This window comes from Garra rufa, chromosome 25 (assembly GCF_049309525.1).
Source record: "Garra rufa chromosome 25, GarRuf1.0, whole genome shotgun sequence".
Lineage (NCBI taxonomy): Eukaryota > Metazoa > Chordata > Actinopteri > Cypriniformes > Cyprinidae > Garra > Garra rufa.
This window is the reverse complement of record NC_133385.1, coordinates 13,556,883-13,582,620: the sequence shown is the minus strand read 5'-3', so window position 1 is coordinate 13,582,620 and position 25,738 is coordinate 13,556,883. Positions and strand designations below refer to the sequence as shown.

General features: G+C 30.6%; 1 protein-coding gene across 1 annotated transcript in view; it reads right to left on the bottom strand.

The window, feature by feature from the left end:
- Nucleotides 1–25,738, bottom strand: part of lrp5 (low density lipoprotein receptor-related protein 5) — a 98,154-nt gene that overhangs the window by 21,000 nt on the left and 51,416 nt on the right. The window contains exons 9-14 of the mRNA XM_073831581.1: nt 14,064–14,280; nt 10,626–10,915; nt 8,330–8,556; nt 5,929–6,113; nt 5,508–5,831; nt 2,190–2,386 (exon numbers count right to left, since the gene is read on the bottom strand). Coding sequence (XP_073687682.1) covers nt 2,190–2,386; nt 5,508–5,831; nt 5,929–6,113; nt 8,330–8,556; nt 10,626–10,915; nt 14,064–14,280 — 1,440 coding nt within the window. The remainder of the gene's footprint in view (nt 1–2,189; nt 2,387–5,507; nt 5,832–5,928; nt 6,114–8,329; nt 8,557–10,625; nt 10,916–14,063; nt 14,281–25,738) is intronic.

Genomic DNA, 25,738 nt, shown 5'->3' with positions numbered 1-25,738 from the left:
TATTACTAAAATATTATTAATAATAAGTTATCAAGTTGAAAATAATAATAATCATCAAAATAATATTATTATGTAATAATATCTTTCATTTAGGGGTGGGCGATATGACCTAAAATTAATATCACGGTATTTTTCATCTTTTGAACGGTGACAGTATAATATCACGGTATTACTTTTTTTGGTACATTTTGGGAGGAGTAGCCTGTCCTGTCCCTTTAGTATGTGAATAAAGTTAATATTTTTATAATATAATAAGTAAATGGTAGGTATCCTTATCAAAAAGAGACATGGGAGAGTATGCATTCTCAACATATTTATTTTGCAAAAAACCTAAAGATCTTACTTAACAGTGTACAACAAAACAAAAATAATTTTTGTATTGAAATTTAATTTCTGCAATATTTAAAACCTTTAAATAACTGGGGGAAATCAACCCATAGCAGCAGTTTAATAGTAGACCAATTCTGTGGGGAAAAACACGAGCTGCTGGAGTTAATGTCATTGCACACATGAGTACGAAATTTTTGTCCGAGATTTTTGCACGTAAAAAAAATAAAATAATAAAGGTTATGTTAATCGAGTTTAAACACTGCCTCTGAAACTTTCGTCCGTCGTAAAAAAATTTGATCACGTTTGATTTTCTGCATTTTCGCATCCAAAACGAGCATTTTGATAAAGATGGCGAATATGAGAAAAAAAAAAAAAAAAAAAACGCATACGAAAATCGGACTCAGTGTACAATGACCTTTAGATTTGAATGATCACGGGTCGAAAGTAAAGAGAGATGACAAAAATAGACTGGAGGATTTGCTGCAATCTTATACTCACTGACAAATATCTGTTATAAGATGTGCTGCTCCCTTTACACAGAGTGTGCGTTATCGCAAAATCGAAATTAAAAGTAAACAGTGCGAGCACTCAGTTAAAAGCGATTTCTATACCCTGCATATTGAAAGTGCGAAAATTATATACAGTATTAGTTCGTCTCGCGCCCGCTCAATTTGTGATCCGCTGTGTAAACCCTTCGGCCGGCCGCCGGGAAAAGTCCCGGTCGTCCCTATTGCCACTCCGCCCCTGGTATAGGCTACAGACCATTCTTCACGGTGTTTCACCAGTCGTTTAATGGCCACTCCCCTTTTACCTTCCGCCTGCAAAGCTGATACGAATATGTTCTACTTTTTTATTTACAACAAAATATATAGTATAAGGACAGGTATTCAGACCACAACTGAACGTTTGAAGAAAATGTAATGCCTTATTATTTAGAATGAGCTATTATTGATGTAAATGCAGCCGTTCGAGGCACATAATTGATTTATTACGGTATTGACGGTATTAGAAAATCCATGTCGTGGCGCAATGTCACACCGGTGCTGACTATGACACCGGTGTATCGCCCACCCCTACTTTCATTATTCATAAAATAAGTAATATACTATTATAATATTATTATTAATAATAATAATAACAACATTATTATAAAGGTGATGAAAACATTGATCAAATATTAAGAAATATTTAAATATTAAAAATATTTACTAAAAATAATAATAATAGTTATTATCAAGTAATGATAATACTCTTCATAATAATAATATTACTACTAATAATATTTTGCATTATTCATATAAGTAATATAATACTATAATAATAATAATAATATGTTATTATCAAGATGATAATGAAAAAAAGTGGATCAAATATTAATACATACTGATTAAAACAAATTAATATAATACCATTATATTCTTAATATTAATAATATATAAAATAATAGTTATTATGAAAATGTTAATAAAAACAATACTTTAATGAAGTAATACTATAAAATGGCAAATTATTTTAATAGTTATTATAAACAAGACAATGATATTAATAATAATAATAATAAGAAGAAAATTATTAGCAAAAAGTCCCAAAATGAGGATAATACAAAAAGTGGATCAGTTATTACTAAGAAATTATTATTATTATTATTACTATTATTATTATGATAATAATAGCAAATATCGATCCACTTTTCGCATTTTTCAATTCATTATTATTTTAATAATAATAATAATAATAATAATATATTCTTCAAATAATATTCAATTAAATAATAAATATTCTATAAATATTTAATAATAGATATAGAGAGTATACTATTATGATCAAGTAACATCAACAATGTTTGACTGAACAGTCACCTGACTGCCATCGTCTCGGGCCCTGCGGATGTTTTGTCGGCCATCCACCCAGTAGACCAGGCGCTCCAGAGGGTCAAAGCTGATGGCGCGCAAGTTCTTCATAACGTGGATGGGTAGGATCATGTCTGGACTCTGTTCTCCCAGGACCATTCGACTGATGGAGCTCTTTTGGCTGAAGAGCAGGAAGCTAGAGGGCGCTGTTGAGCAAAACAAGAGGAAAGCATAAATAAGGGATCCAAACTAAGCTATAGGAGCACAGGTCAACAATTGACATTTCAAAACCAGCTCCATTCCTCTGATCAGAAGGTGAAGGTCAGCTAAATGCAATCACACAAACTAAACGCAATCAGCCTTTCCCTCCAGGCCATGAACGAATGAAGAAACAAGAGGGAGTAAAAACACAAGTCGAAACACATTAGTGTTGCCAAGACCTAGCGTTGCACTCTTGGCCAAATGCTCTCACCGTGCTCCCTGGCGAGCTTGTTTAATCCAAGTTCTGTAATTTTTAAGCTTATAAGGAATTAAATGCATATGACTGAGTTTTGCATGGCCGGGAGCCATTGTTTTTTTTAATGCTGCTTCAATCTGCCAACTCCATCTTAAAACCCATGACTCACTTTAATGTTGGTAAAACCCAATGAACTTAATGGCTGAGAGACCATAGATTACTTAAAAAAACGTGTAAAAATGTATATGTAAAATGACACATTTAACCTCAATAGTAATAATAGAAATACTACATTATTATTATACTACATATAAACACTGACTAACATATAATACACAAAAACTCCATATATAATATTAATAATTAGTAGAAGCAGCACAGATCTGAATCTATTATCATCAATATTATTATTATTATTACAATTATTTAATAATATTGTCATTGTTGAAGCCTTATTAAAATTCACTGATTATAATAATGCAATAATATATTATAATTATTTGTATTCATAATTAATAACAAATTATATCAATTGTAAATAATTCTAAGAATTATAAAAATAATTGTTACTAACATATTCTGTAAAATATTGGCAGGGCAAAACTTTGAATAAATAAATAATAAAAATCTCAATAGTAATAATAGTTATATTATTATGAATATGATGATGATTATTATTATTATTATTATTATTATACCACATATAAACACTAAGAAACACATAATACAAATAAACATTCAATATATAAATATTATTATTAGTAGTAGTAGTAGCAGTAGTAGAACAAATCTGAATATTTTGTATAATAACTATAGTATTAACATTATTATTATTACAATAACTACTACTAGTATTATTATTAAATTATAGTTATGTAATAATATTGTCATTGTTGAAACCTGATTAAAACTCACTGTTGGGATTATAATAATGCAATAATATATTATATTATATTTTATTATATAAATTGTAAATAATTCTAATAATTCTGAACAATTATTAATAATACATTCTGTAAAATATTGTAAAAGAAAGATTATTATTATTATACTATATATAAACACTATCAAACATAATAATAAAAATAAACAAAATTGTGATTAAAGTAAATCAATAACTATATAATTCAATATTTATAATAACTATAATAACATTATTAATATTGATTTATTACTGATATATTATTATTTTTTATTAATAATAATAATTTATATAAATTGTAAATAATTCTAATAATTCTGAAAATTATTACAAATAAATAAACAAATAATTATTAATAATATTATTATACTACATATAAACACTACAAACATAATACCTGTAAACTTTTGATATATAATAATCATTATTATACAATTTTATATAATAACTATAATACTACAATTTTTATTGTTAATATTATTGATTTATTACCACTACTACTATTATTATTATTAACTTAAATTTATTATTATTATTTGCCTTACTGTTGAACCCTGATTAATTTACTGTTGGGATTTTAATATTGCAATCATATAAACACTGACTAACATATTATAATACACAAAAACTCCATATATAATATTAATAATTAGTAGAAGCAGCACAGATCTGAATCTCTTATCATCAGATCATCAATATTATTATTATTATTATTATTACAATTATTTAATAATATTGTCATTGTTGAAGCCTTATTAAAATTCACTGATTATAATAATGCAATAATATATTATAATTATTTGTATTTATAATTAATAACAAATTATATAAATTGTAAATAATTCTAAGAATTATAAAAATAATTGTTACTAACATATTCTGTAAAATATTGGCAGGGCAAAACTTTGAATAAATAAATAATAAAAATCTCAATAGTAATAATAGTTATATTATTATGAATATGATTATTATTATTATTATTATTATTATTAGTAGTAGTAGTAGTAGTAGTGGTAGTAGTAGTAGTAGTAGAACAAATCTGAATATTTTGTATAATAACTATAGTATTAACATTATTATTATTACAAAAACTACTACTAGTATTATTATTAAATTATAGTTATGTAATAATATTGTCATTGTTGAAACCTGATTAAAACTCACTGTTGGGATTATAATAATGCAATAATATATTATATTATATTTTATTATATAAATTGTAAATAATTCTAATAATTCTGAACAATTATTAATCATATATTCTGTAAAATATTGTAAAAGAAAGATTATTATTATTATACTATAAACACTATCAAACATAATAATAAAAATAAACAAAATTGTGATTAAAATAAATCAACTATATAATTCAATATTTATAATAACTATAACATTATTAATATTGATTTATTACTGATATATTATTATTTTTATTAATAATAATAATTATATAAATTGTAAATAATTCTAATAATTCTGAAAATTATTACAAATAAATAAACAAATAATTATTAATAATATTATTATACTACATATAAACACTACAAACATAATACCTGTAAACTTTTGATATATAATAAAATTTTAAAATAATAACTATACTACAATTATTATTGTTAATATTATTGATTTATTACCACTACTATTATTATTATTAATTTAAATTTATTATTATTATTGGCCTTACTGTTGAACCCTGATTAATTTACTGTTGGGATTTTAATATTGCAATAATATTTATAAATAAGAAATTCTATAAGTTGTCATTAATTCTAATAATAATGATTATTAATTATTTTTATTATTACTACTAACACATTCTGTAAATAATATTGGCCAGAAGAGCTTTTTTTTTAAACACTGTTTAGCCCTAAAATTATTCGAAGCCAAAAGAAAGAACAAATGGTACAAAATGTAGCTACTTTGAACGCTTTGTGCCAAAACTCACAGCTGCAGTTGCGTCCGTTTGCCTCCAGGGTGTAGTGGGAAGCACAGCGGCACTGGGCTCCAGAGGGTGATGCTAGGCAGAGGTGGGCGCATTGGCCGTTGTTCTGCGAACACTCGTTGGCACCGTCTTGTCTGGAGGAGTGGAAAACCAGGATGTCCATGACATACTCCAGGTGTCCTTGTACCACCGTTCGGTTCAAGCCACTGCGTTTGTCGGCCCGCTCGATGCTGCGCAGGTTCCAGTCGGTCCAGTAGATGTAATCGCGATACTGGGTCAAGCCAAAAGGATGAGGAAGATCGTCGGCCACTATCTCTCTCTGCAAACCTGAGGACGATAAACAAAGTTGGAGGGTCTAATATTGTCTATGATTTAAGAGGGATTTATGCTAATTGTGGGTTTTTGTAAATCTATGATTTATCACCTTGCATGTTTGTAGACTCAATCATGCAGGTGTCCAGGTCTGTCCAATAGAGTCGCTGGTCGATGAAGTCAATTGTGAGTCCGTTGGCTCGCCCCACTTTGTCCACCAAAGTCACAATGTTACTGCCGTCCATGTGAGCTCGAGCTATCCTGGGTCGACCTCCCCATTCGGTCCAGTACATGTACCTGCAAACCCAAATCATTTACTGTACTTGACTGCATATCTAACAAAAGTAGAATGAACTTTACCTGTCATTAAACGAACAAATATGTGCTACTTTAGCCAATAATGCGAATGCTAAAAGCTGATATTAGCAAAAACAAACCCTCTAAATTAAACACATAACAAACACATTCTATAAATAAAAAAAAAGTCATGAATCATTTGGTTTTTAATTGTTATTTACATTAATAAATATTTGATAAATAAGCATAACATAAAATTGAAAAAAATGTAGTCATTACTTAAGTTATTAATATTTATTTAAACAAAATATTTAAAAACGATATTAACGAAAATACTGATATTAATTTATTAGTAATTTTTATTTGCTATATAATTAATATATTTATATTTATTAATCACATAAAAAACATTTAATTAATAATCATTAATAAATAAAAAAAGTTTATTGTCTATACTTGGTGCTAAAATTACTAATATTTATATATAATATTTAACATTTAACCTTTATTTATAAAAATACAAAGAATGAATGAACAACAAATGAATGCTTAATTTATATACAATAAAGAAAAATATAATAATGTATTAATTTTATTAATTTAGTAATTTCATTTGCTATATAATTGAGTTATTTTTATATGATCCAACATACAACAAATAAAAAATATTCAATAAGCATTAATAAGAAATTTGATTAAAATAGTCATTATTAGACACTAAAGTTAATATTTATTTATATTTATAATAAATATTTTAAATGATTAATATCTATATTCATAAATAAAGTACTTCATACAATGCAATGAATAGATGAACGTCAAGTTACAACAAACAAATAATTTATTCGCTACATAATATTAATTATATTATATTAATTAATAATTAATATTCATTAATGAATAAAAAAGATAAATAATATTTATACTAAACTTGCTGATGCCTATTAAATATATTTAAAAATAACAGTAATATGTATTTAATTTATAAATAATAATTTATACAAAAAATAATGATTTAACATTTCAGACACAGTAAAGAACAATAAAAATACAATAAATAATGTACTATTAATGTATTAGTCCTTTTATTTGCTATAGAATTTTGTCATTATTTTATACAATCCAAAATACATTAAAAAAAATTAATTATTAGACACTGAAGTTATTATTCATACAAAATATGTCAAAAGGTTATTTATAAATAAAGTACTTTATAAAAAATGCCTACTTACAACAAATTCAATTAATCGTTTTTATTTGCTATGTAATGAAATATTAATTAGACTAATGAATCATATATTAATGAATAAACATTTAATTAACAATAATTATTAAATAAAAATAAAAATAATCTTTATACTGAATCTACTAGTATCTATTTATATATACACTATTTAAAAATAACAGTAATATGTATTTAATTTATAAATAAATTAATTTATAAAAATATAAATTAATGTTTATTCCAGCCAGAGAACAATAAAAAACAATAAATAATATACTATTAATATAAACATTCATTTTAATTATGAATCATATATTAAATGAACAAACATTAAAGGAATAATAATTAATAAGGTCATTTGATACTAAAGTTATTAATACTTTTACAAACTGTGTCTTAATATTTTATCTAGCCACAGCAAAAAGGCAAAAAACCCTTTATGATAGGTCAAAGCAAAGGAATAGCAAGGCAGTGTTAAACAATGCAAATGTTACTTTTCCCCCCATTGGGTAAGCAAGCAGTGAAAAGCACACCTAACAAATTTCTCAGCCCACTCAACACACCGCTGGGCTAAGAGTCAACTGAGTCAACACCTCTCAGTGTTAAGGTGAGAAGAGACAATGCTGAAGAATGCATTGGCTAATAGAGGCAGTCGTGCCTCAGAAGCCACAGGAATGCCTGCTGGGCGCTGGAGGACATGACTTCACTCCTCTGAGCCACATGTTGCCACTTGCCTTCTGCCACACATACAACTTGATGCCCTGAGGAAGCGCTGTAATATCAATGAGCGTGTCTGCGTTTGAGTACGAGGATGTTAAATCAGATATTTAACTAGTGGTAATCGATTAGCATATTACCAGAGGGCTACAAAATGTAGGAAGCCTACGGTTAACCGAAACACAAGTGGATGCGTGAACACGTGCACAAGCATGGTTAAAGTGATAGATAAAGGAGTCAAAAGTAGGACAGATTTTAAAGCTAGTGTTCTTACCCATTGCCAGGATCTAGGGCAAGAGAGCGAGGGTTATCCAGATCTTTGCAGACCAACACTTGTCGGTACTGGCCGTCCAGACGGGCCACTTCAATACGGTTGGTGCCGGTATCGGCCCAGTAGAGGTTTCGACCCATCCAGTCCACAGCCATTCCCTCGGGGTAGTCCAGGCCAAACTCAATGACCGGTTCAACCGAACTGCCATTCATGAAGGCTCTGCTGATAGTCTAAACAAGAAAAGTGATAAAGGAAGTGAGTAAATAAATACTAAAGCCAAACGCACACACAAACAATTGTGCAACTGTCACAAAGTTTGAAAAAAGCCCAAAAGGCTATTTAGGACTGAAGTTATTAAGCAAGCTGTAATTAATATTTAATTATTTACATTTACACTACCAGTCAAAAGTTTTTGAACAGTAAGATTTGTAATGTTTTTTAAGTATTATCTTCTGCTCACCAAGCTTGCATTTATTTGATTTAAAGTCAAAATTCTGAAATATTTTTTTAGTTTTCTATTTAAAATATATTCAAAATGTAACTTAATGCAAAAATATCCTTACTCCAGTTTCAAATTTTTCTTCAGAAATCATTCTAATACGCTGATTTGCTATTTAAGAAACGTTTATTATTATTAATATTATCATTAATAATTAAAACAGTTGAGCATTTTTTTCAGTACTTTGGATCAAATGAACAGAAGAGACTTCTTTAAAACACATTAAAAATCTTACTGTTCAAAAATGTTTGACTGGTAGTGTATATTTATTCATTTAGCAGAATAATCGTACATAATATTTATTAAATTACTATTTAAAAAGTATTGATTATTAATTAATAAACTTGAACATTAAATAACCTGCTAATAGAAACTGTCTTCATTTGATATGTAACTCACACTTACCTGTAATATTTTTTATTTTAGATTTCTGAACATATATTTTTAAAAATATATACAAATGAATGAATGAAATGTTAATTTAAATATTTTTCTAGGAAAATGCCTTAATTCCATGACGTTAAAATGTTGTAAAATAATATTGCAGAATAATTACACTTAATATTTATAAATCGCAGATTAATAAATATATTATTAATAGGTTTTAACATTAAATAATCTGCTAATAGAAATTGTGCATTACTTGATTTGATAATGATGTTACTAACATTTACATATATTTACAAAATAATATTTTATATTAATGAAAAATAATATTAATTTTAGAACGTATTTAAGAATTTTTTTCAATTAAATTATATATAATATATATTAAAAATATTATATATAAAAAAATATTATTATTATTATTATTATTATTATTACACACACACACACACACACACACACACATATATAGATAATTTTATTATTTAAATATTTCTCGTGACAAAAATACCTTAAATCCAAAATGTTAGTAAAATAATACAAGTATAATAGTTTATAAAAATCCATAGTAATCCATTACGATACTGCATTACTCCCTAAAAAAGTAACTAATTCTGTTACTTAGTTACTTTTTATGGACAGTAATGCGTTAAGTTACATTTTCGTTACACTTCATCTGGGCTAGTTTGTTTTTATTATAAAAAAGTTATATTTTTAAAAAATGTAAAACCCTTTCACACCTAAAGTGAAATGAATAACCCTCAGGCTAAAGAAAACGAAAATTCACATCTGTACAGTTATTTGAAAAAAGTAATTCAGACATTTTCTTGTAAATTAAATAATGCATTACTTTACTAGTAACTTGAAAAAGTAATCTGATTACATAACTTGTGTTACTTGTAATGTAATGTTAATGCTGCTTTGTAACAGATATTTTAGAACTTATTTTAAATTCGTCCTCGTTTCAGTAGCTTCTAAGAACAGCTTGGAGTTTACAGTCTCAAATGGTTTATGCTAGTTAGTTATTAATAAATATCTTCTTATGAACAATCTTACTATTTTACAATGCAAGGAAAGATAATGTTATCTTAAAACTGCAATACAAACATAGTCACAAAATTGAAAAAGACAGGCTGCTTTAGATCTTCTGAGGTGAAACATCTTGGATTTCTTTCCTACTGACGTTTTAAATCTGAGTCCAACAGCTGCTTTGGGTTAGAAGCTGATGGCTTTGTTTTATCATCCTCCAGTGCTGAGGTAAAAATCGACAGCTAAAGTTTTCATGATCTTTGGTTTACTTTCACTTTGATTTTAATGTTCAATCATTCATTCAAAATGTCACAATCACTCACCACCACATTCGTTCTTCAGACACGTTGAATTACTGTAGTTGAAATCACGACGGACATGTACCTTGGTGATGACATCGGTCCAGTAGATCCTATTTTCCAAAACATCAAAGTCCAGTGCGGAGACTTCCTTGACCCCGGTGAGTGGGATGGGCACGTCGTTGCTGTTGGTGCCCAAAGAGATGCTGCGTATGTCAGCGCGGTTGGTGAAGAGCAAGAAAGCTTCTGGAACCACACATGTGCGCAGGTCACTCAGTAACTCCAAGCCCATGGGGCAGGCGCAGCTTAGACCCTGAGGCCGATGGAAACACAGGTGACTGCAGCCGCCGTTGTTTTCCGCACAGCCGTTAGTGCCTGAACACACACAAATGGAGATATATGGATCAGATTCATGGACATGCATTAATCTCACAGTGATATAGTGAAGCTGTTTGAAGTTCTCATCTTAGTTTTGTGTAAGAAAGCTTTTATAATTCAAAATTTTCACATAAACAAAAATTATTTTATACTTATTATTCAGTGTGACTTTAGTATTACTTACTATTATAGTATTCATTAATGAATTAGCTTTTGTTTTGTGCTTTTAAATTTCTAGCTTTCTATTTTTTTAAATTACACTAGTGGTTATTTTATTAATTCAAATAAAACTTTACAAAGTGCCATTTCTATTTTTTTTATAAAGTTATCCAATATTTATGTTTCATTTTATTTCAACGTTTTTCAGTTAAATAATATTATTTGTAATAGTTTTAGTATAAAGTTAACAATGACCATATTAGAATTTACAAATAAAATTTAGTAAAGTAGTAAAGTATTGCATCAACATTTAAAAAAAATAAACAAATATATTTTTAATAATACTTTACTATAAATAATACTATTATGCTATAAATATTCCTATCAATAATACTGAAATTTATACATAAAATTATTTAGAAAATGATATATTAAAATTTATTATTACAAGCATTAAGTATAACAATTAAAAGATATATTATTATTATTATTAATAGTATAAATAATACTATTAAATAATACTGGAATATATATATATATATATATATATATATATATATATATATATATATATATATATATATATATATATATATATATATATATATATATATAATATATATATATATCACATATACATACACACTAATTTATTATTACAAGCATTAAGTATAACAATTAAAAATATATTAATATTATTATTATTATTATTATTATTAATAATAGTATAAATAATACTATTAATAATACTGGAATTTATAAATAAAATTATTTAGAAAATTATATATTAAAATGTATTATTACAAACAAGTATAACATCAATATTTAAAAATCAACAAATATATTATTAATATTTTTTAATAAGTATGAATAACATATTGATATATATATATATATATATATATATATATATATATATATATATATATATATACACACACACACACATTTATTTTTTATATAAATTAATGTTTGATAAATAATAAATTAATAAATTATTTTAATAAATTAATCAATTTATAAATTAAGTACTACAAATGAATCTAAAAATATTTTCATTAGTAAATAATAAAAATGCATTATATTTATTATAATTTTTATTTATCAGTGTCATTTTATTATTACGCATATACGATTATAGTATTAATTAGGGATGCACGATATTTATCGGACAGATAAATTATCGACCGATATGGGTAAAAATGACGTCATTTTTATTGCTCCGATAAAAAAATTAAACCCGATCCGATAAAGTACTCTACTCTTGCTGGTAAATCAATCAATCAGTCTGGTTTATCTGAGATTCATCTGCTTTCCGAGTGCAAGTGACTGCAGCTGTAAACATGTTTAGCAAGGATTCCGAGAGGAGGTAAAAAGCCGTTAAGTTTTAACAATCTTATATCTCGCTTCAGAGGTCGTCAACGCAGTAAATCTGTTTTAGGGGCCGTTCACATGTCGCGCCTTAAAACGCGTGGAAAACGCTGAAGCGCCGCCTTCTCTTTCTTTCCAAACCCAAAGTCTTTGCCAAACCGCTCTGTAGTTTGAGCTCCAGTGGCTTCTGCCGTTGCTAAGCAGCCAGGACATGCGCTCTCCATAAAGACGCGGTAGTTTCAGCAAAGAATAAATAGATTTTCAGCATTAAAAATCGCTTGCAGTAGCTCTGTTATCAAATTTATTTAAAAATGTTTATTCCTGTACAGCTTTGATAAGCTGTTTCTCCACATTGCCAGTGCTTTCAGTGTTATTAAGGGAAAGGATGAAGCTGAGTGGTTGGTTCATGTCACATGACCTGCGTTGCGCTTGCAGCATTCTGAAGAGTTGAGATGTTTTTATCTCGATTCTGATGTTTTATTCCCCGCCTTGTACGATTTGGCTGCTGCACACATTCATAATATGATCAATAAGAATGGACTGCATGTAAGCTTTACCACAGACATTTGGACATCTGACTTTACTCCATGATGCACTTTTCATTTTTTCCAGGTTGACAAAATGTCAAAGCATTTTATTTTATTTAGAATTGTGGTGCCTTACACAAAAAAAAAAAAACATTTTTGAAGAGTCAGGACTGTTTGCTATGATTGTTAGACCCAGATATATAATATACATTTCATTAGTTTATCTTAGATTTTGTATTCTCCTGTGTGCACAAAATTATCATATAAAAATATGAATGTATTGGTTATCGGTATCGGTATCGGCATCGGCCAAAAGAAGGACTTAATTATCGGCTATCGGTATCGGTTAGAATTTTTCATATCGTGCATCCCTAGTATTAATTAATTAATTAATTTGCATTTGTTTTTGTGTTTTTATATTTCTGGCTTTAATTTAATTCAAGTTTTGGTTATTTTAGTAATTCAAATAAAAAGTTACAAAGCCCATTTCTGTTTTTTACTAATAAAGTTATTAATAAGATGAATATTTCATTTTATTGAAACTTTTTTTAATTAACAAATATAATTTTAATAGTTTTAGTATAAGTTAACAATAACAACACCAGTGTTTAAAAATACAATTTATAATATTGTAAAAATTAATAATCATAATAATAATAACAATAATAAAATCAATAAAAATTTGATTTAACATTATGTATTGTTTGAGCATGTAACTTAGTAAGATTTCAGGGGTACTTAAAGTATTTTTTTTTATAATTTAAAGGTATACCAGATTTCTATAATCAATAACTAGTAAAGGTCACTAAATATGATAAATACTTAGTATTTCAAAACTATACATTATAATATGTAAATAAAAGGAATATGTAAATAAAAGTAACTACTAAAAAACAAAGTAATCTAATTATAAGCGTTATAAAATGTAATATAATCTAATCATAAATACTTTTGGAATCTGTTTATGTAATCCAGATTACATGTAACCAGTTACTACAGAGTACTGCTCTTATCACTGTCCTAATTTTCTATACTCCTTTCAGGAGGACCATTAATCCTCAGGTGGGAATAGCATTAAAAGATCTTACCAAAGGTCTCCGAGACTTTTGTGGCTTTGAGGCCCATGAGGTCAGGAAGCTGCTCGACGATGACCTCACGTGTGGCATTGGCGATGTGAACTCTTTCGATGCTCCTCCGCTGCCAGTCCGTCCAGTAGATATACTCTCCCAGCAGCGTAAAACCAAAGATATGAGGTAGTTTGTCCTCAAGAATAGTCATCCTATTAGTGCCATCCACATTAATAACCTGTGAAAAAAAAAATGATTAATTTAGTTTTGTTAATTCACTTTCACTGTATGAAAAAGAAAAGCGTGGACAGTGTGTGTTCCACAGAAGAAAAGAAAAGTCGTAAAATAGATTAGGATGAGCAGCTATCAACAAAATGAACTATGTCTTTAAGAAACTTGACAGTTGTAGGTGGTCAGATAAAACCATTTCAATTAACAGAAGAAAACAGGAAACAAACGAACAAATCAAGCTGGATCTGTTTACGTTCGCCAAACAGCTGTACACCACATGCACCATTGGACAGATCTCCAAATACTCAGATATTTGAACTGCCATAATTGCAGTATCCTAATCCAAACCAGCTAGGATTTCCCAATTGTGGAAAAAAAAAAAATCCCCAACCAAATATGTAACTGCCAAAAGAGTAGCTATTTTAAGTCATTACAGAGTACGCAAGCTTGAGCATGACTCTTTGAATCTCTACGTTTAGTGTTTTTTTCACTTTAGAAAGCCTACACAATCGTTCCTATTTCAGTGAACGTGACAAAATAAGATTCCAGTCACAAGGGTTGCATTACAGGGAGGAAAATAACGCAAACTGATATAGGGAGTGGAGCCAGGACATGCCTGAATCTTAAAAAAAAAAAGGAGGGAGAAAGCAAGAGAAAGTGACAGATGGGAGTTTAAAACCAAGTGGGTTGCTGGGAATTGGGTTTGTTTCTGAAAAGGTTGCAATTACCGTTTCTGGAAACCGTCCTGACATTACTACTACTCAAAATAGACGGCTTTCCATTTTTCACATTTAGCGAACGGGTGTCAGTTGCAGTAAATGCTACCCACCTAATCAAATACATTTTGGAAAAACTGCAACGAAAAACCTCGAAAGCTACATTCTTTTTCCAATAGCAGAAAACATCTCTTCACTGAATGAGTGCTGAGAAACGCGTTCCGTTTTATTATTTTCTAATGCGTGTAATGCACTCATCATGAAGTCATTACTGGAAAGCATCCATGCTTTTTATGTTGCAAAAGCTGTTGGGAGTTTTTGACATCTTATACCTGTGCAATCAGACTCTAAGAAATGCAGAAGGCTGCATTTTTTTTTACTATTTTAAAACCGCCTGCAGCCAGATGTCTTTGTTTGCCGAATGAAACCCATGACAGTTTACTCTATCATGTCTTCTCGGTGAATGATGAATGAGATTATAAACGCTCAAACGAGCAGGTCAAGATTGAGTGACGGGCGTATTAATGCAGCATATTGTTCCTGGGTAAAGTAGCTCTGCGAACAAAGACTTCCTGTGCGCTGTCTTTCCCAACCTAGAGTTCTTCCTGTGAGGACTGGTGGAGGGAGGGGGCTTTGGGATTGGGGCGGCTGCCAGCGGCTGCCAGGGAGGGGTGTCCACCTGATTTATTTCTGTAATGAAGGCCTGCGGAGTGGTCGACTCTCCGTCTCAGAAAAGAAAGCAAGAAGAGAGATGGAAAAGAAATAAGTGCACATTATTTTAAATTAGCACCTTGCTTTCTCAGTCATTTCGGCACTATGGTGGAATCTTGTGGGGGGTTGGAAGGGAAGATGGTATATTTGCCACCTCTGAGAAGGCTGAATGTTGGAAGTAGCCTACAACAATATTAGGTGTAGTGTTTACTGTATACTGTGCAAAACCTAGATAACCTACTACTTTTCCAAAAAATATAACATTCAAAACAGAACTAACTAGCATTCAGTACATGCCTCCATTTCTAAAGTGACACAAATAAAACAAGTCATTTTTAAACAAAACTGTGTTCAAAACGTCAATTAATTATATTACACACACATAAACACAAGAAAAAAATTACAATTTGCATTAAAAAGAATTGTATTAATATGTAGTATTTTAGATTTGATGACCTATAAAATAATCACATTCTTTCCAAGATAATACCTGGATGCAACTTCCTCAGTTAAACATGAAATATATTATAATAAGGTAATCAAACATTTGTTTCAAATTGCACAATGCTTCACACATTACTCAATGTAATAGGGATGGGTTTTGACAAATTTCACAATTCGATTCTGATTCACAAGCTTGCGATTCGATTTGTTTTGATTCGACTATTCAGTTAGACTTGGATTTTTTTGAACATACAGAAAAACCTAAATTTATTTAGACACCTTTAACATTTTTCACATTATTACAGTTCATTCGCTATAGTTTGGAAAATGGTAATACAATATGACAAGAACTCAGAGTTAAGCTGTGTCAGATCAAATTCATCTTGATAATCAAAGAAATTTCACAATTCGATTCTGATTCACTACCTTGCGATTTGTTTAGTTTTTTCCAATCTATTTTGTTAGATATTGAATATTTTGGATATACAGTTAAACCAAGATTTATTCAGACACCTTCAACATTTTATTGCGTTGGTTTAGAAAATGGTAATAAAATTTGACAAGAACTCGAGAGTTAAACAAATTCATCTTGATAATGTCATATAACTTTGATAGAAAGGTATGTAACAAAACATGGTCAGGTCAAACTGTCTGAATAATTTTGGCCCAAAATTTTTACCAATATTACTGATAGTCCACTGTATGAAGAACTTTTGGGTATAATATGTCAGAGTTCACTTTATTTTGCTATTCTCACTTACATAAATGAAATATAGTGTCCTGCACCCACTAGTATAAAAATATCAAAAATTATATCTGGCGTCCGAATAGTTTCTGGTTTGACAGTTTCGCATTTTCAAACAAAAATGTGGATTTATTTGTGAGATATTTCTGAAATAAATAAGTAATAAGGTCAACTTCATGTTGCATACCATCTGCAACACTACAAATATCAGAATATACTCCCTAAATAAACATGAAGTGTGTTACAAATATGCTAAAATTCATATAATATATATAAATACATACACATTTACACATAAAATCTATTATTTGTGTTTTATACACAAACACCAGAATTTCTTTATTTACATTAAACTGAACTGAGGCACCACAGCAGTCTGTTAACGCCTTGATATGGATTTTGGTAAGTTACACTCATTCTTTTAACATACCTTTGGATGTTTATTCATGTTTATTTCAATCTATAAGTAAGGAATAACTGACGACGGGCCATTGAATTCTTAGAAAATAATGCATACCCGAGGTGGTGATGCAGCCACGATGCGAATTAAACAGATCGAAGTCAATTATCCCGCTTATACCACACTTATTGAGCCGTTGATAGCAAACTAATGCAGTTAATAATGAAGTTTAGACAGACAAAAAGAGAGAGGAAGAGAGAGATTAAGTGCATGAATTACCTCTCTCAAGTCTGTGCAACCCTCAAAGGCGACTGGCAGCATCGTCTCTACTAATAGTTAAACTTTGAGTTAATTTTTTTTCAAGACCACGCCGTTGTTACCTCGCGTGTAAGATCTATCATGTAGTTTTTAAGTTGTGAATCGCCAGAGCAGAGCTAACAACATTAGCGCGTATGCTAACGTGTGTCCAAACTGTATGTGATTGCGTCTGTAAGGGAGAGAGAGTGGGAGAAACAGAGTTTGTGCTTTCCGTACATAAAACATAATATTGTGGCAAAAACATGGAAATAATCTGTCATTTTTACCCTGTTGTTTACTGTATTTATTAGTTTGGCCAGTGTCACTGTGGGTTTTGGTTATTTTGCTGTTTTGGGCTGTAAGGACCTTTGAAACAACTGAAATCGCGTGGCAAAGTGATATAGATGTACTGCGGTGAAGTTCTGCCTGGAACTAAATTCGCAGCACGTTTCCCTGAAAATAATGCACACCATTAGAACGTTCGTCAGCCAATCAGATTCAAGCATTCAACAGCCCTGTGGTATAACTGGTATTAAAGTGGAGGAGATGATCAGTTCACATGCTGCTATAAAACAAGCGGCAAAACAACATTTATTGTTTGAACACTGTAATAAAATGGACAGAATTTGAGTCTGAGTTTCATATCAAAAGTAACAAAGCACAAAGCCTATTGCGATTTACTGGATGGAATGCACGCTACAAGTTCTATTTATTAACTGAAAATCGCTAGACTAATTGATTCTTGGCATTTAAGAATCAACGCAGTTTCGTACAAACGAGAACAGATTAAAATTGAGAAATCGATGCAGTAGTAGTGCGCTAGTATTGCGTACTGAACACATTCAAGTTGATGTCTTTAACAGAGAAGGTGGTCTTGTGGATGGACTGTGGTGTTTTGGTACTTGGAGAAGGGAAAGAGATGGGAAGGGAAGTTAAAGTTGTTGTGAAAGCCTCCTCTTTCCTCACAGTTTGAGACAGCGGAGGCGCTGACACTCTGGAGGAATGCTAACAGACACAGACAGTGGGCTGAAACCACAATGGTGCATTTTTCTTACACTCCTCCTAACACATAGACGTCTCGAGGGTTTAAAGCGGGCGCCTTCCTCCGGGATGCAGACTTTTCTCAACCCTGGAGAAAGGTTAGAGGCCTACAGCACTGCAGAAACATGACGAGATCGGCCAGAACTTACAAAAAATCTGACACCATCGCTATACCACAGTACCACCGCAAGAGTTTTTTTTCTAAGGAGGTGATATGAACATGCATTTCAAGCTGCCTTCTGTCTTCTGAAAAGGCCACGACAGGGTTTTCAACGGAGGAGGGGCCCCAGACTACAAAAGTGTTTGGTTTTTCCCACCTCCTTCACAAAGCCGTTGACACATGATGTGACAAAATGGTGTTTCTATGGCACCAATGCAGAGCGGAGACACAAAACACACCCATGGACCTTCCTGGAGGCCTGTCAGGCATCTTGTGTGGTACTCTATAAATGAACCAATTCCAAAATTAATTTAAGACACAAAAATATTAAGCAGCACAACTGTTGACACTGAATACTGGAGTAATGGCTGCTTAAAATTCAACTTTGCGATCCGAAGAATAAATTATATTTTAAAATCTATTAAAATAGAAAAGAGTTTTTCTAAATTAGAAAAATATTTTACATTTTTACTGCATTTTTGATAAAAAAAAAAGCAGTCTCATTAAGCAAAATAGACTTCTACCAACTCTATTCTACTGTTTGAACTAACTTTGTATCTTATAAGGTTAACATGGTTTTAAACACAGTGTTTTCTCAAGCTTCAGAACAAAAAAAAAGTTAGGTTTGGCCCATTTTTCCCATAGCCACCTTTAAGTGAAATAGGAATTCTTTCCACTTGTGTAATCGAGAGTTTTATTGGATGGCATACCTTGCCGACATCTGTTTCCCCTTTTCTGCAAATGTTGGACATTGTTCCTCTTGCACTGACCCCTCCTGTCCACTCCATCTCTGCATCCCAGCAGCATTCCTCAAATCCCGTTCTACGAAATCAAGCTAGCTTGCTTGTTTCAGCGGGAGTTGAGTCAAAGGGAAAGGGTGGAGTGCTACAAAATGAATTTGCTGATCTCTCGCAAAACCTTATATATGTTCGTTCAAGAGATCGAGTTTGCAGCTGATCCATGTAAAACCCCAGCAAAGTTTCTGGAGTATTTCTGGAGTGTTTAAGGGGGGATGGGAGAGCGAAATGAGGGGAAACTGATGGGGGAGGAAGGTGAGGCCCATAGAAACGCATGTCTGCCAATACACACAGAGGCAGTGTGTGTTTAAGGAGCGGCCAGCTGCCGAACCCCCTTTAGACCCCAGCAAACACAGGAAGGTCTCCGGAGGTCACCCAAACACACAAAAGCAGACGCTGGGGGGACTGAAGACTGAGATTTTAGATGCAATGCTAAAAACTAGTAGTATATAGAACACTTACAGAGAAGCTAAATGTGCCTGCGGTGTAGCTAACAGGAATTAAGTAGTTAAATTAAAATTATTAGACTTAACCAAATTATTACTCATTATTTCTACGGAAAATTATTACATACACTATCAGTCAAAAGTTTTTGAACAGTAAGTCTCTTCTGCTCACCAAGCCTGCATTTATTTGATCCATTGTATAGTGAAAACAGTAAAATCGTGAAATATTTTTACTATTTAAAATAACTGTTTTCTATTTGAATATATTTTAAAATTTCATTTATTCCTGTGACTTCAAAGCTAAATTTTCAGCATCATTACTCCAGGCTTCAGTGTCACATGATCCTTTAGAAATCATTCTAATATGCTGTTAAGTTGCTGTTCAAAAGACATTTTTATTATTATTATTTTTTTTTTTTTGGATTCTTTGATGAATCGAAACATCCAAAGATCAGCATTTATCTGAAATAAAAAGCTTTTGTGACATTATACATCATACCATTCAAAAACGTGGAGAAAACTTGGGGGAAAAAAAACTTTTTTGGGAGAAAAAAAATTATAGAAATTAATACTTCTTTTTAGCAAGGATGTTTTAAATTGATCAAAAGTGATGATAAAGACATTTAAAATGTTACGACTGATTTTATTGAGATAAATGCTGTTCTTCCGAACGTTCTATTCATCAAAGAAACTGGAAAAAAAATCCTACTCAGCTGTTTTTAATGTAATAATATTAATATATGTTTTTTGATAAGCAAATCAGAATATTAAAAATGTTTCTGAAGGATCACGTGACTAAAAATTCAGCTTTAAAATTATAGAAATAAATAAAACACAATCAAGTAGAAAATAGTTATTTTAAAATATTTAAAATTTTACTGTTGTTGCTGTACTTAGGATCAAATAAATGCAGTTATTTAAAAAACATAAATCTTGCGGTTCAAAAACTTTTGACTGGTAGTGTATGTATAAATACATATACATATATGACAAACATTTTAATTAAAAAAAGCCGCACAGCTGTTTTCAAGTGGATAATTAACAGAAATGTTTTTTCGGCAGCAAAATCAGCATATTAGAATGAATGAAAGATCATGAGACACTAAAAACTGGATTGAAGAAAACTGCATTTTTAATTAAACAATGCAGCCAGAGACGTAAAATAAATAAAATCCAATAAATCCCAAACTTTTGAATCAGTTGTGTTTGTATATATGCTAAATAATTAAAATAATTACAAAAAATATTTAACAAAATAATTTCAAAATAAATCAAAATGTCATTTTCTCACACTGCTAAATTCACAGCCTGGCTATTAAATTATACCACAAAAACATGCACTTTGATGGTCCTCCTGTCAGCAGGAGTCTTTCTTCTCGCTTACAAAAATGCTATTCATTTTTTAGAGAGACAATTAGACATGGCCATCCAAATTGAAAGAAGGGTGTGTCTTTTTCTCTCTTTGACTGGCCTTTTTTCGCTTCACCGAGAATTATGCGCTGAGAATACAGAGTGTGAACCCTAATTTTGATGAGGAAAACATAAAACGTACACAACAAAGCCTCCCCCCAAAAAAGTCTCATCAATAACGACAAAAAGTCAAGACGCTGGGTTTTTTCTTCAAAGCCAGATTGTAAAAAGTGTCCTGGCACCAGGGTGCCAAGCAAATTCAATATGAAGGCAAACGAGGTGACAGCATGGCCTCTGAAAACACAGAGCTATTGAGAAAAAGAGAAGGACACAACAGAACCAAATGAAGGCTGAGCTCATCAAAAAAACATTTTGATGTATAATACAGAAATGCTAAACTCATAAAGGTTGCTTAGCGCATCAGGATCGCTTCTTGTAATGCAACAAGTCACTCAAGTACAAAAAGTGTCACTCTATGTCAAAATATTTAGTTAATAAGGATTTTAGACAGGCCAATTTTAAAATACTAAAAATAAAATAAAAATAACATATGTGGTAATTGTTCAAACATTAAGTATGTTGTGCAGACATAAAATAATTGAAAAATTAAAAATTAACTGATTTTAGTAAGCTTTCGAAGATTTGGCCATAGCCTTAAAAGTCATGTGGTGCGACCATGATTTATATTAAAATTAATTAATTTACTTAACATGCTTAAGATTTTTTTTAAATGTTCTCAGTAATTAAAATTAAAGTGTTTAGAAACAAAGTGTTTGCATTCATTATGAGTTTTTATAAATAATGATTTCATATTTTTGTTTTATAAATTCAAAGCTGCCTTTTAAAATGTAGTTAGTGGACTTCTTTTTCCTGTAAACTGCATAAATCCGGTAAAAATGTTTTTAAAAAATACATTTGCATGCTGTAGCAGTGATTCATATTTCAGCCACAGAAATTGGGCATTTTATTTTTAAATTGAATACAATTATTCCTATTATTGGTCGCTCCAAATGACACAAAGGCCTTATATAATTAAAAATCTATTTAAAGAGACTTGTGTGAATAGTGAAGCACATGGCATTATATAATATAACCAAATATACCAAACTAAAATTATATGCTCTAATTTTTTTTTTTTTTTTGCATTTTGTCTCATATTGTACAAAGATTTAACAATGATCCAAATTGCATAAAAACCTATTCCAAATTATACTAAATAAAGTATTTTATGTATATAAACCATCAATTGAATATAAAAGCACAAAAATGCCAATCTGGGACATATATCTATAATGGAAAAACTCTGGAGTGGTCGCACCACATGATATTTTCAAATTCAGTCAAAATTTACAAGCACAGAATTGGCCACCTAAACAAAACAAGCTAGCTTCATACGAAAGGTCACTATGAAATTTCTAATAAAAATAAATAGTTGTAGAAATAACTTAATATTCATTGTTTTTTTGAGTTCATACCACATCCAAATGTTGTAACTACATACCAGCCGTTCAAAAGTCTTTTTTTCAAAATTTAAAAAAGGGTTACAAACCAGCTTGTTGCTTCCATGGGTCATTGACAAAATTAATATATGATGCAAAGTCCTATCTTTGAATGGATTTCAACATAAAAGTCCCAAAATGGTAGTTTCTTGATGATCGCACCACATGATATTTAGATGTTCTCAGTAATTAAAGCGTTTAGAAAAAAAGTATTTGCATTCATATTTCAGGCACAGAAATTAGATATTTTATTTTAAATTTAATACAGTTATTCTTGTTATTGGTCACACCACATGATGAGTGGTTGCTCCAAATGACAAAAATGCCTTATATAATTAAAAATCTAAGAGACATGTGTGAATAGTGCAGCACATGGCATTATATAATAGAATTACCAAACTAAAATGATATGCTTTAAATAAAGTTCTTTGCATTTTTGTCATTGCACAAAGATTAAACAAACCATCTGAAATGACCCAAATTGCATAAAAACCTATTCCAAATGATACTAAAATTAAGTATTTTATGTATATAAACCATCACTTGAATATTAAAGCACAAAACTGCCAATCTGGGAGATATAATGGAAAAACTCTGGAGTGGTTGCACCACATGATATTTTCAAATTCAGTCAAAATTTACAAGCACAGAATTGGCCACCTAAACAAAACAAGCTAGCATCCCACGAAAGGTCACAATGAAATTTCTAATAAAAATAAACACTTGTAGAAATAACTTAATATTCATTGTTTGTTTTTTTAAGTCATACCACATCCAAATGTGGTAACTACATACCAGCCGCTTTTTCCAAATTTGAAAAAAGAGTTAGAAACCTGCTTGATGCTTCCATAGGTCATTATAAAATTGGTACAGATGCAAACTCCTATCTTTGAATGGATTTCAACATAAAAGTCTCAAAATGGTAGTTTCTTGATGGTTGCACCACATGACATTTCATAAAATGGAAATCATCGGACAAAGTTTGTTTGTATATTTTGATGGAAAATAAATACAAATGCTTTGCTTTTTTACACAGGATTACAAAACACTTTGGAAATGTTTCCAAAACAATGGTTAAGGGTGGACGGTCGCACCACATGATATTTTGACACTTTGAATAACAGAAAATTGACAAATAACTTCATATATATTATATATGGCATCTTTCTAATGCATTTAAACCAGAAAATTTTGGCGTCATGTCATTAACGCATTAATAGGAAAAAAAAAAACTAATTTGTAAGCACATATTTATTATTAAAGAGAATTTAATAGAAAACGACACAATTAAACAACATACCAATTGAGAAATGTTTTCTTTGTTGTCTATCGGATTAAAGAGTGTTCACATGTCAAAACGGTTGAACGGCGCATGTGAAACCTTGTAACACAGAATATACACATCTCCACTTGGATGCCAAACCCTAAGGAGTCACCTGCCAGATTTTTTCAATTACGCAGTCAAGAATAAAATCCTGCAAAATAGCCTCCCCTTTCTGCGTGAGCTTTGAAACATCATCCGATTTCACCTGAGGTTTGGCCAGCTCTTCTGACAGGCCGACTCAGCTGTGGACGATATTATCTTTTTATCTGTTGTTTGCTTGTGTAGGCCAGGAACAGCACAGCCTTAATTCAAACAGAATGATCGGCCGCACTGCTTCTCTTTTTTTTTTTTTTTACCCAAACGTCTTTGCCGTTCTGCTCGGCGCTGCGTCTGCACTTCCTCTGACTTTGATAGCGCTGTGGAGACAAGCGCTGAGAAAGCTCCCGATGAGAAGCGCTGGCGGATCAAAAAGTGAATGAAAGATGCGACTTGACGGTTGTGAAATTGCAAAAATATTGACTTGTGTTCCTGCAGGTCATCCGCTCGCTGACGGCTCCCACGGGTTACTGGAGCCCTGAAGGGGAAGTTATCATTCCCATGGCCTGAACTGACAGAATACAACCGAAATCAGCTTGTTAAACAGTCTGCCTCTGATATTTATTATAAAAGCCACATTTGAGACCTTTTAGGACATCTTGAGAGATAAAAGCTTTAAAAAGTTAAAGAGATTAAAAAGTTCTAAATAAGCTGTTCCAAAGGTCTGAAGACAAAAACAAAAGACCAATGTAAACAGAAATGTAAATTAAGTTACCATGTCAATTAACATTTCTTTGAGTCTGTGACACTTTCCATTTGGGTGTAATGCTATTGAACTGATGGCATCATCTCTGGATTTAAAGAGACACGTAGGCCAACCTCGCAAAAATGCTTGCATCCTGTTTACTCAATTCATAAACAGGCCAACATAAGTAAATACATCAACATCCGGTGGATATCTGACATTTTTTTTGAGACGCCCAACGCTTCTATGGGAGGAAAAAAAAAAAAAAAAAAAAACTCACACGCCCAGACTTGGGGAGTGGAGCTCTTATGTTTTGACAAAGAGCAGTAAGATGAGAAGGTCAGACAGTCGAGAGCAAAGTATTCAACTTTCCTAAACTGCCCTAAATGCTATTTTTAAGTTTATATTAATGTGGCATTAATGAAGCATCAAAAACAAACCAAAATTAATATTCTCTTTACACAATAAAGTTGTGAAATACACTACCAGTCAAAAGTTTTTGAACAGTAAGATTTTTAATGCTTTTAAAGAAGTCTCTTCTGCTCACCAAGCCTGAATTTATTTGATTCAAAGTACAGCAAAAACAGTACAATTTTGAAATATTTTACTGTTTAAAATAACTGTTTTCTATCTGAATATTTTTGAAAATGTAATTAATTCCTGTGATTTTTTAATATATATAGATTTTCTGATC